This window comes from Lynx rufus, unplaced genomic scaffold (genome assembly GCF_022079265.1).
Source record: "Lynx rufus isolate CCGP_SWC_20201006 ecotype Redwood Valley unplaced genomic scaffold, mLynRuf1.p SCAF_10, whole genome shotgun sequence".
In the NCBI taxonomy this organism is placed as follows: Eukaryota; Metazoa; Chordata; class Mammalia; order Carnivora; family Felidae; genus Lynx; species Lynx rufus.
The window spans coordinates 87551518-87569257 of record NW_025814824.1 but is presented as its reverse complement, the minus strand read 5'-3'; the positions used below and the strand labels follow the sequence as shown (position 1 = coordinate 87569257).

Genomic DNA, 17740 nt, shown 5'->3' with positions numbered 1-17740 from the left:
CTCTGCCTTCTCCCAGCTTCCCCTGCATCTGGGAACCGTGGTCCAAGCAGCCGGTGAGTCCAGAGGCTCCCAGAGCAGCCAGGAGGAGGGTCCTCGGACTTAGGCCAGGGAGCCACGGGCCAGCGCCAACCTCGGGGCACTTGGCCAGGAATGGCACCAGACCCAGGGCTGCATCTTCACAGACTTGGGCCTCCCTGTCCCATGGGCTGTGAGTGAGACCGACTCTCCCCGGGGGCTGTGGGGCCACGTAGCCTCTGCTGTGTTGGTGCGTAGCTCACACTCAAGGCCGCCACCCCCACGAACCAACAACAGTGTGGCCAAGCAGCCTTGCTCAGCCCAGCCCAGCCCCAGGTGCTGCCAGGGGCCACCAGACTAGGTCATGCAGCTAGCCGATCAGAGCCCTGTATGTGCCCCCGCCCTCCCATGCCTAGCAGGGCCAGGGTGTCCTCCCCAAATCAAATAGGCTGTTTGTGGAGAGACGTCTCTCTCTCTCTCCGAGGGATGCTGGCCCTAAGGAAGGCGGGGGCGAAACCCTAAGAGCAGGATGCCAAGGGGGTGAGGGTGGGAAAGGCCACTGAGCCTGTGGATGAGGTGAACTGGCTGACTTGTGACAGTCACAGGACGGTGGGTCCTGTGGTTTTCTCCATTTTTCAGATAAGGAAACTGAAGCTCAGGGAGGTTAAGGTCACCAGACCGCTAAATGGCAGGGCAGAGATTTCCAGAGGAGCCCCTGTAGCCAAGCACCCAGCCCCAACACCACACCCAGTCAGACAACCCAGGACAGTGGGTGGAGAAAGGAGGAGGCCATGGCTGGAAACCAGCCCAGACCCGGGCCCATAAGCTGGTGATGGAGGAAGACAGAGGGCCCCAGCCTGGGGGGCACAGGAAGGTGCCAACTGGACCAAGGCACTGATCAAGTGGAACTAACCTATGCCAGGCACTGGGGACTGTCAGGCCTGACTGAGCCTCCTCACAGCCCCACGAGGCTGGGGACTACGTGTCCTCTTCTCTCCGAGGCTAGGAGAGGGACTCCTGTCCCTTTACCCAAAGTCCACGGGAGCCAGAGGTAGGGCCCAGATAATGGGAGGGGGTATGGCCCAGGGCTTGGCCACTCCTCAGGACCCCAGGGCCAGCAGGGCAGGGTAATGCCAAGGGAAGGCGAACGGTAGTGCCCTCTCGGGGCCTTGAGCAGGAAGACCTTCGAGAGAATTCCACAGCACACAGCCTTTGCTCTGCCGCTGGGGCGCTTAGGCTGACCCTTGGCCTCCCTGTGCCTGGGTGTCCTCGTCTATACAATGGAGGTGGTGCTCCTCCCTCTGAGGGCTCCTGGGACTCTCAGGAGCAGGTCCCGCAGCAGGAGTTGAGCGATTACTGGATAACCCGCATGGCGGCGGCAGGGGGCCCACACCCAACCCAGCCTGGGGCAGCAGAAGAGCAGGGAGAGGGATCCAAGCCAAGGACAGTGCCTGGACAGATGCCCAGGACTCCAGAGGCTCAAGTGCTAAGAACTGCATGAGTCTGAATATGAGGCAAGACCTTGTTCCCCAAAAAGCTAGATCCTTCAGGAGTGAGGGTGTCCCCTTGCACTTGAGTGGTCACAGGCCTCATGCTACAGAGGCTCATTCCATTTTCTAGAGCCAAAAAGTACCAGTTGGGGAAGACATGTTTAGCAAAGACAACCCCGAGCAGTGTCATGGGGAATGCATGAAGGTCCCCTAGCGGAACTGGTTGGTGGGGGGCGGGGGGAGATGAGGAAAGGCAAAGAAACTGTGAAGATTCAGTCATTATTGCTGAGGGCGTGACCTGTGACCTCACCCTCTACGAGTGTTAGATGGGGGACAGGCAAGTATTCTAAAGGCCTCTGGACATTTGGGGAGGTAAGTGTTGGGGAGATCGCCCACCCCTACAGGATCGAGTTTTTAAATCCACCTGTTGGGATGTTACACCAAGAGGCACTTGCATCTTGGGAAACAAGTTCTGGGGACACCATCGTGCTCTTCGCCAGCAGACCCACAGCACTGTGGGCCCCCGGGAGCCCGCAGACCCCGAGGCCAATGACACAGATGACGAACTCGGTTTTGCGGGTGGTGGTGGGTTTTTTGTGGTTCGTTTGTTTTCGCAAAATACGAGTGCAAAAGAGCAGCTCTATATTTTGTGCGATACGTCATTAAATTTGAACATGCAAGACAATGAATGACTGAATGTTACTCGATTTTTTTACCTAGATCCATCCCCTAAAAGTTTGTCCACGTTGGCACGAACTTGATTTGGGCTCTCTTCACTGGGAAAGTGCAGGGACAGGAGTCTGGCAGGTGAGGTGACGGCAGGACCACCTGAGGCCCCATCCGGGGGCCAGGCTAAACACCCGGCTTTCTCCCGAGACAGAGGAGGGTGTTTTAGGAAGGTGCTGAGGAATGCGTTGAAGGGGGCCCGGTTGGGCTGGGGGTGGGGGAACCGTACGGGGAGGCTTCACTGCCTCCGGGGGGGGGCGGGGGGGCCTGGCCAGTGGGGGAAGGCCGACATTTCAAACATGCTTATAAAGTAGAGTCGGCGAGGCTTGGGGACCGGACTGCAGGGGACAGGGAGGAGCAGGGCTGCCCGAAGATGGGGATGGTAGGCAGAGGGGGGTCATGGGGAGGGCTGTCAAGGGGGGTGAGGGCAGTGAGTCCACCTGGGACTCAGGGAACCCAGATGTTTATTCATTTTTGAGAGAGAGAGACAGACAGAACACAAGTGGGGGAAGGGCAGGGAGAGGGAGACACAGAATCCGAAGCAGGCTCCAGCCTCCGAGCTGTCAGCACAGAGCCGAATGCAGGGCTCGAACCCACCGACCGCAGGATCATAACCTGAGCCGAAGTCGGACGCTCAACCGACGGAGCCAGCCAGGCGCCCTTTTTTAAATGTTTTTAAAATTTCGTTTTAAAGTCTGTCAGATCTCACTTTAGTTTCCTGTTCCCTACAGATATTTTCAAGTTTGTCTTTTATTTCCTTAAAACGGTAAAAACGATTCAGCCTGTGGCTGACCGTGCCGGTACCATTCTGGTCTGTACGGGTCTGCCTCCATTGCCTGCTTTCCGCGGGCTCTCGGTCACGATGCCGCTTCCTTTTGTACGTGGCCACCTCGCTCTGTATCTTGTGCACCACGAATACAAAACTGTTTACATAAGTAACTCAAATCTGGGGTGAAGGTTCCTCCAGAGATTTGTTCGCTCCTGCTGCGCACCTGGGGTGAGGTCACCGTAACTGAACGTCAAGGTTCTGTGCACTCAACAGGGAACTGGCCCCAGCCTCCAAGCTCCTGTGAGGACACACAGTTCTGGTTCACCCTGACCCCGAGGGTGTCTAGTGCAGCCCTATGGCACCTCTGCTTTGTGGACCAAGGAAGGACTAGACTGACTGCCTGGGGCCAGCCCTTGAGTTGGACTTGTACCCAGCTCACTCCCACAAGGGCCTCCGCAAACATCTGGCTCAGTTCGCAGTTAGTTCTTGCAAAGCAAGATGCTCACCCATCCTCGCGCTCAAGAAAAACAGATTAACTAGAGTGGAGGTGGCAGAGGCTTAGGAAGGGCACCCATGCCCAGTCCTCAAGGGCTGTCACACAGAGGGGAAACGGGCCTGGGAGCAGGGCCAGAGCCAGCCAGGACCACACAGCGGGGCAGAGCAGGACTAAGAAATGGGGAGACTTGTAACTGAACAGCTGACTGCGAGGTCTCCTCAGACACTGGTGGGGAATGTCACAGAGGCGGTTCCGACCCCACGTTCGGGGGCTGGGAGGGACTAGAGGTCTTGGAGAGCTTATGATTTTATGGTGTTTGCCATAGCCTTGCCCCTCAGGGTCACATGTCCCCAAAGGCACCCCCAGCTTTCTCTCATGAGTTCGTGTGCTCAGGCCGCCAGAGTTCAAGATTTTATTTTAAAACAATAGTAAACAATTTCATTGATTTTTTTCTTAAACCACCTCACACTTGGCTTGTCTCAGGCAAAAAGTAAAAAATAAAAGTAAGAAGGGAAGGGGAGGAAAACGTGGGGACTGACCAACCTTCCCCAGAAATAGGCCCCTGGTCCTGGCATCCGGAATGGCTTTTGGACACTGTCTTTACCAAATGAGAAAAGAAAGCACCGGAATATTGTGCTTCAGCAGCAGATTAGGAACCTCCACAAAGAAAAAAGGGTGGGGTGGGGGGTGTAGAACACAGCTCCCGAGCAGCTTGGTTCAATTCTCGAAACTTCCAAAGAGTCTGGAAGCATCTCTTCTCCACAACTCCATTTGAGAGTCAGACTTCAGAGATTGGGTTCCATGCTGGACAGTGGGGATCTGGGCACCCACACCCCAGACACAGGCTTAAGGGCACCCGAGCAGGTGCCCAGGCTCTCGGGAGGGCATCAGAAAGGACAAGGGAACGTTCAGAGCACATGGAAGGAAAGGAAGGAAAGGGAAGGACAGGGACATCACGCACCCACGGCTCCACTCCCCTCACCCGGCTCCTGGTTCCTCTGCCCTTTGTTGGGGTGGAGATGAAAACTAACTGCTACTAGATGGCAGGACAAAAAAAGAGCTGTAAACAGCCTGGGTTTGCTCACCCACATGTGCAGGCTCTTTTGTCAGAAGGGGACCATTGTCTTGGGGACAGGGGACCGGAGAAAGCCCTTGTGGTGCAGGGTTGATATGGGGTAGAGAACAATGATAGCAGCCGCCAGATGCGCGCTCTCTCTGGGCCCTGCCCCCCAGACAAGGAAACACTGAACGAAGTTCTGGAATGGCATTGGTGGCACGGAGGGCGTGGGGGGGTGCTCGTCTCCTCCTGGGCCCCCAGGCCACCTCTCAGGCCCAGGGAGCGGCGGTCTGTCCCCTGGGCCCAGGGCAAAGGGCCCCAGGGAGGCTGACCTCAGCCCCTCCTCTGTGTGCAGGGCATCCAGGGCAGAGCAGATGGGCCCTTCCCGCCCCGTCCCCAAAAGCCCATCTGCCTTTGACAAAACCAAAAAATAAATAGTGTGTATTTTTCACGCCACCTGGATTTCCTGGCCCTGCGACCAGGGGTGCAAGCCCTCCTCCTCTCTACGCCACACCCCGGTGCCCATGCCGAGGGCGCTTTCCGCCTGACCAGGGGCTGGCAGCAGCACAGCGAGGGTCTCTGGCCGTGTGCCCCTTGGCAGCAGGCCCTCCAGGGTCCCGGTTGAGGGGCCAGCTCGGCCCTTTGGTCCACCTTGTTCATTAAAATTAAAAGAAGAAAAAAAAGGCTCCACTTGGTGACTTGGGTCTGTAGAGGTCTCTGCTTCAACCCTCTGTCATTCTGTCCATCCTGCAAGGCATCATGCAGGCCAGATCTGGAGGCTGGACCCAGCCACACTCACCGGTCACTGCAGTTTGGTCCCCAGCTTACGTTGTCTGTTCCTGCAAAGTGGGGGATGGGGGTCAAATGTGAGGAGGATTCCGGGGCGGGGGGCGGGGTCAAATGAGGGGACTCCTGGCACTCAGTGACCCATGCCCTCAGCTGTCCCCTCCCTATCCACGGTCCCATCAAAATGGGTGAATGCCCACCCCGGTAGCCCCAGTGATTGACTCAAGCTGGGCCGATCAGAGCTGTTGCCCTAGCACCTGGGATTTGGACCCTAGAGAGGATCGGTGTCTCTGGCCCGGGACTGTGTCCCAGACATCTCGGCTCTGGAGTTCAGGAACAGAGCCAGGAGACTGCGGCAGAGGTGGGGCCCAGGACGAGAGACCTGAAGCCAGAGGGACCTGGCTGGAATCCAACTAATTATGGGGATTACAGATAGGCCAGCACAAGCAGGGCTCTGTTATCAACAACTGAAACAGACAAAAGATAGCGAGTTCTCCACCTGGAAGCGCGTAAGCAAAGACAGAAGGACCGATGGACGTTATACAGGGGACTTGAGTTATTTGGTTGGAGGAAGGACTATATCCATGATGGGCCCAGCCACCTGAGGGAAGCAGGGATAGCGTCCCCCATCTTCTAACGGGGCTCATTGAGGCTCAGAAAGGAGAATGAATGGGCTTGACTAGAGTCCCACATAACTTTCAGAAAATGGGGGCGCCTGGGTGGCTCAGTCAGTTGAGCGTCCGACTTTGGCTCAGGTCATGATCTCGCGGTTTGTGAGTACAAGACCCGCATGAGGCTCGCTGCTGTCAACACAGTGCCCACTTCCGAGCCTCTGTCCCTCTCTCTCTCTCTCTCTCCCTCTCACACTCCCCTCCGCTGCTCACAGTCTCTCAAAATTAAAGTTAAAAAAAATTTTTTTTTTAATTCAGAAGACGAACCATGCCCACCAGACAGATCCTGCATGACGTGGCCCCAGGCTCATCCCCTGTCCCTGTCCCCTCATTCCCTGAGCTCCAGCCCCATCGGCCTCTGTCTATTTGGAAGACTCACCAAGTGTCATCCTGCCTCAGAAGCTTTTCGGGTGCTGTTCCCTCAGGATCTTGTCACGGGCTCTCAGGCCCAGGGCACCGATCACACAGGTGCTTCATTCCTCCTGTCCCCCCTGCTTGCCGTGACCATCTCGCTCGCTGTGCTACCCAACAGCCCGGCACAGGGCAGGCGCACATGGAAATTTTGGTTGATGAAGGCAGGTGGCGGCCAGCCAGGTGGGGTGGGGCTGGGCCAGGAGGGGCCCTTCCACCAATAAGGGGATTGCCTGCCCTAACCCCCTCAAATCCCCTTTCCTCACGGATCCAGGACTTTACCCTTAAGCTCATTAGGATAATTTGGACCACGATGCACCAGACAGATTTCTCGGATGCCGCAACACCCTGCCCCGGCCTGTCCCCGGGCTCCTCTCGCCAGCATCCCCCAGGAAACCTCCCAGGCTTACTCTGGAGCCTGGCCTCACCTCAGCTTCCCTTCTGAGCCTGGGGAGAAACCAGGCGTTCCTCAGCCCAGCTGACACCCCACCCAGGATTTGGGGTGAGCGGAGAAGGACAGTCGAGTCAGGAGGCTCCAGGGCCCAGCTTTGCTCCCACTTGCTATGCATCCACGGGCAGCCCCTAACTTCCTAAGCCTCGGTTTACCCATCTGTAGGAAAGTGTCTGGACTAAATGACCCCCAGGGGCATCCGCATTCGGCAACCCTGAGAATCTCGGCTGCCCAGCTGTCTGGTTCTGAACTGCGGAGACTACAAGCACAGCTCTGGGCCGGACAGCCTGGGTTTCTTGCCAAGCTCCCCCATCCACCATCTGCAAATCCCCAGTCAAGTGACTCCTCCTCTCTTCCTTTGAGCCTCCGTTTCTCCTCCGTAAAGTGGGCCCCAAGGGAGGTTCAATGAGGTAGTACAAGAAAAGTGCTCAGGCAAGTGCCTGGCTATTGGGGAGCCCTCCAAAACAGGGGGCCCCACTGAGTCAGGACCCAGTGACTGCTGTCCCCTGACTCACCTGGCTTCTGCCCGGGTTACCGTGTACTCAAACCAGAGTACGTTGGGAATGAGGCTCGTGTCTCGGATGAGGAAGAACTCAGAGATAGGCCTGGAGAGACAGACACCCGGAAAGCCAGGACCACATCAGGACGTGAGCCTATCACCAAACCAGACTCCCCCGCCAGTGCCTGGGGCTGGTGATGCACCCTCCCCCACTGCTCAGAGAGCCTTTGCCTGGCCTGTGACCCAGCTGCTGAGAGACCCAGACATGTCGCCAGTGTGACACTCAGGCAGAGGCACTGCCCCACGGTGTGCATAGCCCAGCAGGCCTCAGGCTGCTTCCTAAGTCCTTGAGAGCCTAGTTGAGGACAGAAAATGGTACCCTGGCTTCAGGGCTTGAGAAAACCCCTGGGGGAGGAGGATGCCAGGCAAGCAGGGCCTGCAGCCCATGCCCACCAGACTCAGGGATGCTAGGGCCCTCCCAGGGGGCCCGAGGCTGGGGGCAGAGGCGGGTGGGGCAGCCACAAGGCCAGGAGGCAGTTACCAGGCTGCTATCCTAGGGAACAGCGGGGTGAGGACCTCCTGGGTGAAGACGAACCAGGCGATGGCCATGAGGCTCCCAGCAACGCCCCCATAGAGCACCTGGCTCCAGGTGTGATACAGCAGGTAGACCCTGGGCCAAGGACAGAGGGAAGTTCATGAAAGCCAGCCGGCCACAGGCCTGCACGATCTCCCAGCCCGAGTGCCGGCTTCCCAGGGACCTATGCGTGCACACGGCAGGGACGCATGCAGATGGGACAGACTCCTGTGACTACGCAGCCTCCAAGCTATTTCCAGAAGGAGGCAGGGGGTTGGACCCCAATGGCTGCTCCCCCCACCACAGAACTGAAGGGCTGGTTCGGCTGGGATCTGCCTTCTGTTCAGCCTTCAGCTCTGAGTTTGTCTCCAAGAAGCTCCTCTGGGACACTGGGAACAGATGGCTGATGTGTGCAGGTGTCCCCAGGACCTTGGGCTCAGCCCAGAGGAGAGAGCATGGACTGGGCTAGAAGGGGGAGCCGGAGTCCTAGCCCTTTAAAACAAGGGGCCTGGGACCCCCTTCCCAACGCTGCTCTACAGGCTGTGGGACTCCGGTCCACACGGAGGTCCAACAGGGACCACAAATCCAGCCAGATCCCAGTGGGCGGGGTGGGGGGGGTGGTGGTAGGGGCTCTCCCTCCCTCCATACCTGCTATAGGAGACTAGAAAGGCCGCGGTGAGAAGACCCAGGGAGAGCACGTGCCTCCACAGCAAGTCCAGGAACCTGGCGTTGTTTGTTTGGTGCATTCTAGGAAAACAGGCCCATCAGGTGGCCTCAGCCCACAGCCTGGAGCCCAGGCCTCCCAAACAGCCCCCGGCCCCCTCCAAATACTGCTTGGACATCTCTTCCTTGGTGGCAGCTCCTCCCACCCCTGGCAGAGGCCAAGCCCCAAGTGTGTCCGAAGGGCCGAGAGTGAGTTCCTGGCAGAGCCCAGCCTGGGCCAGTTCAAGGCCACCCCGGCCAGAGCAGAAGCTTACCTTAAATACAGGAAAAGGAAGGAATAGACGGAGAAGAACCACATGAACTGGGAATGGCTGGAGGGCATCCCGTACTTGGTGCCCACTGCCTCGTGGGGGCCTGGGAGAACAGAGCAGGATGGAAGGATGTGGGCGTCGCGGTAGCATCCTGACCTGGGCACCCCCAGACCCCACGGCCCAGGCCCTACCTCCACAGGGCCGTGGCTCCTGGATGACGTGTTTGATCAGCCAGTTGACCCCCTCGTTCAGTGCCAGGCCCCCGAGGAATGAGATCTGCCAGGAAGATATGTGGTCAGCTGGGCCTCTGTGCCTACTAGCCACCACCCAGGCCCAGAGACTGTGGCATCTGATTGAGCCTCCCAGCCCAACCAGTAAACAACCCAGAAGGCGAAGGCAGGGAAAGCAAAGTAGCTGGGATTAAACGGTGCAGAGCCCCTCCTCCCTGGCGTGGGGGCAGCGGACGGCTGGGCAGGGCCGGACTCACTCACCGTGTGCAGTTCCCGCTTGAATATGATGAGGGTCACAAAACCAACAATGACAAATACAGGGCTGAGGCTCAGGTAGGCAAGGAGGTGGCCAGAGAGATCACCTGGGGGGGGGGGCGGGCAGACAGGGAGAACAGGATGAGCCACGCACAGTAGTCAGAAAAGGGGCCAGCACCCAGCAAGTCAAGTGAGGTCTGAGCCAGAAAGGAGGCCCCAGGAGGGCCCAGAGGGCAGGACCAGGCAGCCATGGACGCCTCAGTCAACCAGGGTACCATACCAACTCAGTCATGGGCACAAGCCCTAATATGCATAGTTTAAAGCAGGTGCTTCACTGGCCCCATTCTGTGGATGAACCCATATGGGTTGCGTGACTTCAGCCTGGAGTCACACAGTGAGAAAGCGATGAGGTCTGGACTAAAATCCTAGCCTCGGGCCTGGTCCAGGTAGTAAACCTATCACCCAAAGCAGGAATTTGAACCCAGCCGGGTCTGAGCTAAGAGACCAGGCCCCGTATCCCAAGGCTGCCCGGCAGGCATACAAGGGCCTCTGGAACACAGTGCCGGGCTGGGGCTGTGCCAGCCTCGTCCTGGGCCTCCAGGGGAACCTGATCGTCTCTGGACCCTGCAGGCTCCCGACAGGGCCCAAGTGAGGAGAGGGGGGGCGAGGCTGCTTTGCCCAATATGGCAGCCTCTCCACTGGCAAAAAACTGGCACCTCCTACCCGCTTTTCACCCTGCTAACGGGCCTGGAAAGGAGGCCACGCAAGGATCAGGAACCCTTTTGAGAGCTGAGGACACTGAAACCAAGAGACAAGAGCCGCTTTCCCCTTTGGTTAATGGCAGAGCTGACAGTGAGTCCAAAGGCTGCCCTCACCATCAGAGATTGGATGCTGCGTGGCTACTCTGGGGTCAAAGGGCATGCATGGCTCACGGAGCAGTTCCTGTGGCAGTGAAAAGGGGATATTAGTACCCACATCTTACAGCTGTGTGAGCTTTGATGCGGCCAGGCCTGTGAGACACCCAGCTCAGCCCCTGGCACCCCGGACACTTCCATGTTGGGAGAACCCAGCATGGGAAATGGTCCACACCACCAGCCTGGCTTCACACAGGCAGCAGGAAGGTGCCCACGCAGGGCTGAGCTCAGAGTCCAGGTGGAAGAGAGATGCTCCCACACCTGGCCTCACTCACATCTATCCACGGTAGGACTGGCTTGGAACTGGCATGGGGGTGGGGGATAGGCCAGCAACCTGGGTCAAAGGCTAGTGCTGCCCCAAGCCCACTAGGTGACACTGGGTGAGGCCCTCCCCTTTTCTAGGCCTTTGTCTCCTCCCTCATCTACCTGATGGCCTGGTCCCTTCCAGCTCTGAGACTGTGGGTCTCTTGGCTACCCAGCTGATGCCTGGCCCGTCCCACAGCCGATGCTACCCTTGGACCCTCCCGCAGGTGCTGTAGAGACTTTGGCCTCACCACTCTGATCTAAGCCCCTCCATGGTTCCCTCTGCCCTTGGGATGAACCCCATCTCAGCTCAGCTCATCAGGCCCTGAAGTCCTCCCACCTCTGCCACAGTTCCCAGGACAGAACTCTAGTTCCCTGAATGATCCCGGCCCTGTCCCACTTCTGGACCTTTGCACACACAGGCTCCCCCAATCAAGATGCTGCCTGGGTTAATGCAACATAAATTAAGTACCCACCACAGCTGCAAAAAAAAAAAAAAAAAAAAAAGGAGAGAGAGAGAGACGTTCCTGCCATTGCAGAGCTCTAAGTCTGTGGGGGAATCTGTAACCAGGGCATCGCTTATGATGCACTCGTTAGTATAGATATGGGGCCAGTGTTTCTCCCTCCACACGGTAGGCTCCAGGAGAGCAGGACGGGGTCTCTACACCCTGCTCAATCCCCCAAGCCCAGTACAGCATCTGGCCCTTAACTAGGTTCAAAACTGATGCTAAACGAGTAGAGAAGGGGTGAAGGAAGCAAGGATCAGTGTGATGAGGGCACGAAAGGGGCTACAGAGGAGTCAGCAGAGGACTAGACCTCAGAGGAGGCCCCCAGACTCACCCAGGTCCCTCCTCCAGACACCCACAGTCCCTGCAAAGGGTCCCTCATCACAGCCTGTGTCATGCTGCTCATGAACACCACGTTCCTTCTTCTCATTTGTGAGCAGAGAAGCTAATCAGAGGCCACAGAGGGGAAATAATGAAGGTACTAAGGCTTAGGCAAGTTCCTTCCCCTCTCCAGGCCTCAGTTTCCCTCATGTAAAGTGGGTTTTCTTCACAGTCCATATAGTGCAGGGGGCATATGGGCCTGTTCATCGTTCTAAACGCAGAGCTAGCTCAGGGCCTAGCACCCAGGAGGTGCTCAGCAAATACCAGCTGAATGAATGGTGGGCATAAATGGTGGGTGGGTGGGTGGGCAGGTAGAGTCCAGTGCCTGGCAGGGCTGCCCTGCCCCCAGTATAACCCAGCATACTTAGGGTCAAAGTTCCCTGGCATCCAGCCCTGGGGCCCTCAGCAGGGTCAGGTTCTTACATCTCTGCACCAGAGAGCAGGGTGAGTAGACCCCCCCCCCACCCCACCCCCGTCCTGGGGCAAATCAGGGCTCCATGAGGGGCGCCCAGCCTCACCCAACACCCAATCATCCTACCCAGGGAGGGTGGGTTGGGCCTGAGGGTCCTGGGAAGACAATATTAACTGCAGTTCCACGCTGAATGCTCATTGTGTCCCAGCCATGGCACTCAGCATTTCTCACACCTCGTGTTGTTTCTCACATCGCCACTAGAAGGAACGCACTGTGATCAGTCCCACTTTAGAGATGAACTGACTGAGGCACAGAGAGGCGAAGTCACTTGCACCAAGCCTCAGCCCGAACTTGAGCCCAGATATCTCTGATCCTAAGGCCCAAGCTCTACACCGCTCTACTAGCCTCCAGAACGGTCGCTAAAGGACCTCTCGGCTGGAAAACACTGCACTTCTAGAGATGCATCTGATTGGGAAACTCCAGAAATCAGATCCCAGGGGCCGCCTGTCCCCTCCTCCGGTTCCCTCTGTCGCGGAGCAGGGCCCTGCTCAGGGCGTGGCACAAGTACTCAAACAACGAAAAGCTTCCCGGCCTCGGTTTGCACACTCCCAGCAATGGGGAGCTTTTTGCAGCCCCAAAGCGCTGTTTGAAGGAAACAGGCATTCCCTGCACGCAGACGAGGGAGTCTGGCTTCTCTGATTCCAGGGAGGGCAGGGAAGAAGGACCCAAGTCCAGGCCAGTCAGCCTTCCCCCCCTCACGCGGACCCCAGCCCCATTACAGCCCACCCACGTCCCGGGACCCGGGGGAGCGGCCCGACGGCGCAGCCGCAGAGTGCGCGAGCGAGCCGCTCACAATTTCGCCCAGCTCATCGCCGCACCACTGCGCCTGCGCGGCGCGCGCGCCGGCCGAACCCCTCCATGGCTCACTATTTGACAGTTCCCACCTCGGTCCCCCGGCGCCCCCTCCGCGGGCTCGCGCCGGCCGGAGCGCCCGGGGCTGATGACCCGGCCCCAGGAAGGCGTCCTGCAAGGCGGGACCGCCTTTTACCTGTAGGATATTCGACGTGGGTGAGGGTCACCGGCCGCCATGAAGCGGGGAGCGAGCACTGTCCGTCCGCTGCCATCTTACCCGGAGACCGGGCTTCGCCGAGCAGCCAATGGGGAGCCAGGGGGGCGGTGGTCCTGACCTATCACGCCGGGGAGGCGCCGCGTGCCCAATCGGAGGCCGATACAGGTACCGGCGCAGCCATTTAGCGTGCCGGCCCTGAGGCTGACCCGAGTGGCGAATCAGAGAGCCGGGCCCCGGAGCATGCGAGCCGACCGAGCCGGCGTCCAATCCAGGGCGAGCACAGGTAGGAGCTTGGCCAATCAGAGAAGAGGAGGGTTCCAGCACACAACAGAAAGGAGAACAGCCAATCATAAAGTGAAGCGGGCTCACGATGTGAGCAGGGCGGGCCAATCAGGCTCTAGCTTGGGGGGCGTGTTGAACTTTGGTGGGAGCTTTGGTTTGTCTGCAGAGGCTTCCCCTGCACCCCAAGCCCGGCCGAGTTTGGCGGGCGCTGGGCTCCCGTAAGAAGACGTACTCGAAGCGGGGAAGGAGCCTCGGCACGTTGGGGTCAGAGCCGAACCACTTTTGCTTATGAGTAAACTGAGGCCAAAAACCCAGAAGGGACTTCTTTTTCTCTGTTTACTGGCCGGCGGCACTTCTGTTAAAAGTGTGTGGGGTGGAGGAGGGGACCCGCGGGGGCGGGGCGCACACTCCGCGCCCTAAATGCTTTGCAGAACGGAAGCTTAACTGATGCTCGGCGAGGATGTGTAAGTGAAGTTGAGAAAGACTCCTTTCTTTCATTCCATTAGTAAAGATGCTTTGATTCAGTTACGTTTATTTTGCTTTAGGCATCTTGAGAGCATTTTAAACAAGAGGCCGGTTTTCCACCTACAGCTTAGTTTCCCGGAAACATTCCTCTCAATGGCCACAAGGCACTGCGTAAACAGCCACACCTTGCCACCCACCTTTCCGTCTCCTGTCCCCACGGTCTCTTCGGTTAGATTGAATTACTCAGGCCAAGCAAGATGCCCGGCCCTTCTTGTCTTCTGGCCTTAGTACAGGCTGTTCTGCTACCTGGAAAGCATCACCCCTTCTGCCCCACTTTGCCTAGCCAAGTCTGGCTCAGGTGTCTGTTCTCACTTAGAAGATTCCGTGGCCAGGTGAGAGGCCCACACTGGGTTCACAGTCGCAACCCCTCTTCTCCCTCAGCACTGACCACACTGGACCATTATTGGTCTTGTCTGTCTTCCAGGAAGTAATGATTCTCTGACTTCATGCAGAACCAAGATCAGCTTGTAGAAATGCAGATTTCTGGGTCCCACTGGGGCCTGGGTTGATCCAGACTCCTGGGCCGGAGTCTTGGAGTCTGCATTCCTATGTACTCTGGGGGCCCTGATATAAGTATGTCTAGCCACACGTGGAGAAGCCTGGGCAACTTGAAGACAGGGCCTGTTACGGATTTGAGCCTGGCCCAGACCAGTGCTAGAAGAAATGCTTGATAAATAGCATAAGACCTTGTGACAAGAATAAAGCTGAGGGTTCCACCGACCAGAGGGGCTCAGTCTGCCACAACCATGTGAGCCACAACCATGAGCTGAGGTGGGCTGAGTCCAGACAGGATGGTGACTCCACCCACCAGCAAGCCATGAGGGCCCACAGATGCTCTCAACTGTACTCAGCTCCCATACGGCCCAGCCTGAGTTTGTCTGGGTCAGCTGGCCCCATCTCCCTGTCACCTGCCCTCCACTCCCTCAGGCACTGCCATTATTAGCCTGTGAGAAGCAGGAGGTGTGAGGAGTGAGCTGTGAGTTTCCCAGAATAATTCTCTGGCGCAGGACAGCCATCCCAAGCCTGGCTGCTTTGCCCCTCCCTGGTTGGCAGCCATTTCACTGATGAGCAAATAGGCCTAAAGACGCAAAGCCCCTGAAACCCAGACCTATCTGACTCCAGAGTCCTCTTGCCTCAGGGAGAGTGTTCTGGAGGAAGTGACAAAGATGAGGAACTCTAAATTGAGAGGGAGTTGTCCAGAGTGGGATTTTCCTGGCAGAGGGAACAGTATAAGCAACTGTCCTGACCCCACAGTGTGGCTGGATGGAATGGGCAAAAGAGAGGGAGGGGGCAGGTGCTGGGGGAGGGGGACGGGCAGGGGCGTGGCCACCTAAAACTCTAAAGATTACCACCGATGGTGAGGACAGAAGAGAGCTCTGAAGGATGGGCTGGTTATTTGATTGGGCTTTGCTTCTTAAAAAAATTTAAAAAATGAGGGGTGCTTGCATGAATCAGTCGGTTGTGTGTCCGACTTCAGCTCAGGTCATGATCTTGAGGTTTGTGGGTTCGAGCCCCACATCAGGCTCTGTGCTGACAGCTCAGAGCCTGGAGCCTGCTTCAGATTCTGTGTCTCTCTCTCTCTCTCTCTCTGTCCCCCTCCCCCCATGCTCAGGCTCTCTCTCTCAAAAACATAAACATTAAAAAAGTTTTTTTAATACAATGTAACATTCATATAGGAGATTCCGAGAATTGAACGTGTACAGCTTGATGAAGTCCCATAAACTAAGCATATTTGTGTAAGCAGCCCGCAGATCAAGAACCAGCGCTCTGGGAGACCCTGACACCCTGTCTAGTCACTCCAGGGTGACACCATACATTAGGTTGGTCTGAATTTTGTGGGTTTTTTTTTTTAATTTTTTAATGTTTATTTTTGAGAGAGAGACAGAGAGACAGAGACTGAGCGGGGGAGGGGCAGAGAGAGAGGGAGACAGAATCTGAAGCAGGCTCCAGGCTCTGAGCTGTGGGCACAGAGCCCGACACGGGGCTCGAAACCAGGGACTGCGAGATCATGACCCGAGCCGAAGTTGGACACTTAACCGACTGAGCCACCCAGGCACCCCTGAATTTTGTACTTTCTATAAGCAGGATCCTACAGTAGGTACTTTTTGCAGGGGGCTTCCTTCACTAGCATTGCATTGGTGAGATGTATCCATGCTGTAGCCTCTAGTTATGATTTGTTCACTCTTGCCGAGCGGCATTCCATGGTGTGAACACCCCACAGTTTATTTTCCATTCGACTCTCGATGGACATTTTGGGGGGGGTCAGGTTTGGGGAGTTATGAGTAGTGCTGCTCAGAACATCCTTGTGCATATCTTTGCCGCGCCAGAGGACGCATTTCTGATGGAGACATGCGCGGGAGTCGTGGCAGGGTCCCAGAGACGGCAGAGATGGTGGGTCCAGCTGCCATGTGGACGAGAGGCTGGGCAGTGTGGATGTGCACGCTGCAGGGAGGCTCCTGGGAGGCTGCAGGAGCCACCTGCCTCCTCCCTGGGCTGAGGGGTGGACCAGTGAGGCCCCCGGTATCGCTCCCAACAAACCGGGAGGTGCTCCACTCTTGGTCACTTGCACTAACTTCACTACAGCCTGCAAAGCAGCTCTGAATGCGCCCAGTTTATAGCTGAGGACAGTGAGGCTCTTGAGTGTCACCCCCCAGCGCCCATTGGCCAGGTCACCGGGCTAGTGTGTCAGAGCCAGGATTCAAACCCAGGTCTGTCTGCTCGGCAGGCCCAGGTTTGGAACCAGCCTGCATCCGATGAGCCCAACTGCTGGCTTCCTGCTCCCACTTGCCGGGAGGAGTCCTCAGGGGAGTCCTGAGACCCAGGCTCTTCCAGAGTCCCCAGGTGTCCCAGGCAGGACTGGTCTTTCTTCTGGGAGGGAGCTCACAGGGCAGTCCTCAGAGGCACAAAGTCCAACTCTGTGCACCGTACCCCAGCTGCACTGGTTCGTGCTCAGAGTCCTTTAGGAACCTCCCCATCTCTGGGCCTGGTTCCCCAAAATGTGCTGCTGCCCTCTAGATTAGAGGTTCATCCGTTCACTTCAGAAACCCAGTTCTCCGGCAGTGCCAGACCAGGAATGGGCACATCAGGGATGAAGAATGAACATGACCAGTGGGGCGCTGCCCTCAGGAAACTCATTCCAATGAAAGTCTATGGAACTCCTGGACCCCGAAGATGCCAGTTAGAAAGACAAATAAATGGTCTCGGGGCACCTGGCTGGCTCAGTCGATAGAGCGTGCGACTCTTGATCTTGGTGTCGTGGGCTCAAGCCTCACGTGTGGCATAGAGTTTACTTAAAAAGAGGCGGGGGAGGCGCCTGGGTGGCTCAGTTGATTAAGCATCTGACTCTTGATTTCAGCTCAGGTCATGATCTCACAGTTCGTGGGTTAGAGACCCACGTGGGGCTCTGGGCTGACAGCATGGAAGCCTGTTTGGGATTCTCTCTCCCTCGCTCTCTGCCCCTCCCCGACTCGCACAAGCTCTCTCTCTAAAATAAACAAACAGGGGCGCCTGGGTGGCGCAGTCGGTTAAGCGTCCGACTTCAGCCAGGTCACGATCTCGCGGTCCGTGGGTTCGAGCCCCGCGTGGGGCTCTGGGCTGATGGCTCAGAGCCTGGAGCCTGTTTCCGATTCTGTGTCTCCCTCTCTCTCTGCCCCTCCCCCGTTCATGCTCTGTCTCTCTCTGTCCCAAAAATAAAAAAATAAAAAACGTTGAATAAAATAAACAAACAAAAAAAGAGTATCTTTCCGATAACCTACCGATGTCTGACTGCCTGTGGAAACATCTACAGATCTGGCAGGCTTAGGTCTGGTCCATTCCTACCTGCTCCAGCCTTTTGCACTGGCTCTCACGGGCTCAGCCGTCTACATGACTAAACCTGAGCCTGCCCCCTGCCCCCGACAGCTGGTCCAACACCCGTCTTACAGACAATGGACACAGGGGCCCGG

General features: G+C 57.2%; 1 protein-coding gene across 2 annotated transcripts; it reads right to left on the bottom strand.

Annotated features, from left to right (window-relative positions):
* Window positions 1–3894: 3894 nt before the first annotated feature.
* Window positions 3895–13044, bottom strand: DOLPP1 (dolichyldiphosphatase 1). Of its 2 annotated transcripts, XM_047070688.1 has the most exons (8): window positions 12969–13044; window positions 9411–9511; window positions 9111–9195; window positions 8923–9022; window positions 8594–8692; window positions 7913–8041; window positions 7388–7477; window positions 3895–5392 (listed from the first exon to the last, which is right to left on the bottom strand). In XM_047070688.1, the coding sequence occupies exons 1-8, from the start codon at window positions 13042–13044 to the stop codon at window positions 5356–5358; spliced, it is 717 nt and encodes a 238-aa protein (XP_046926644.1). In that variant the 3' UTR covers window positions 3895–5355. The 2 variants fall into 2 exon arrangements, with proteins under 2 accessions (XP_046926644.1, XP_046926649.1); XM_047070693.1 differs by lacking the exon at window positions 7913–8041.
* Between the last annotated feature and the right edge of the window lie 4696 nt (window positions 13045–17740).

Excerpts from the sequence above, each read along its gene's own strand:
- DOLPP1 (XM_047070688.1), bottom strand. The coding sequence starts at position 13,044 with ATGGCAGCGGACGGACAGTGCTCGCTCCCCGCTTCATGGCGGCCGGTG. Across the intron at positions 9,512-12,968 it reads CCACGTCGAATATCCTACAG|GTGATCTCTCTGGCCACCTC; the intron begins GTAAAAGGCGGT and ends CCCCCCCCCCAG. Across the intron at positions 9,023-9,110 it reads GGAGCCACGGCCCTGTGGAG|GCCCCCACGAGGCAGTGGGC; the intron begins GTAGGGCCTGGG and ends CTGTTCTCCCAG.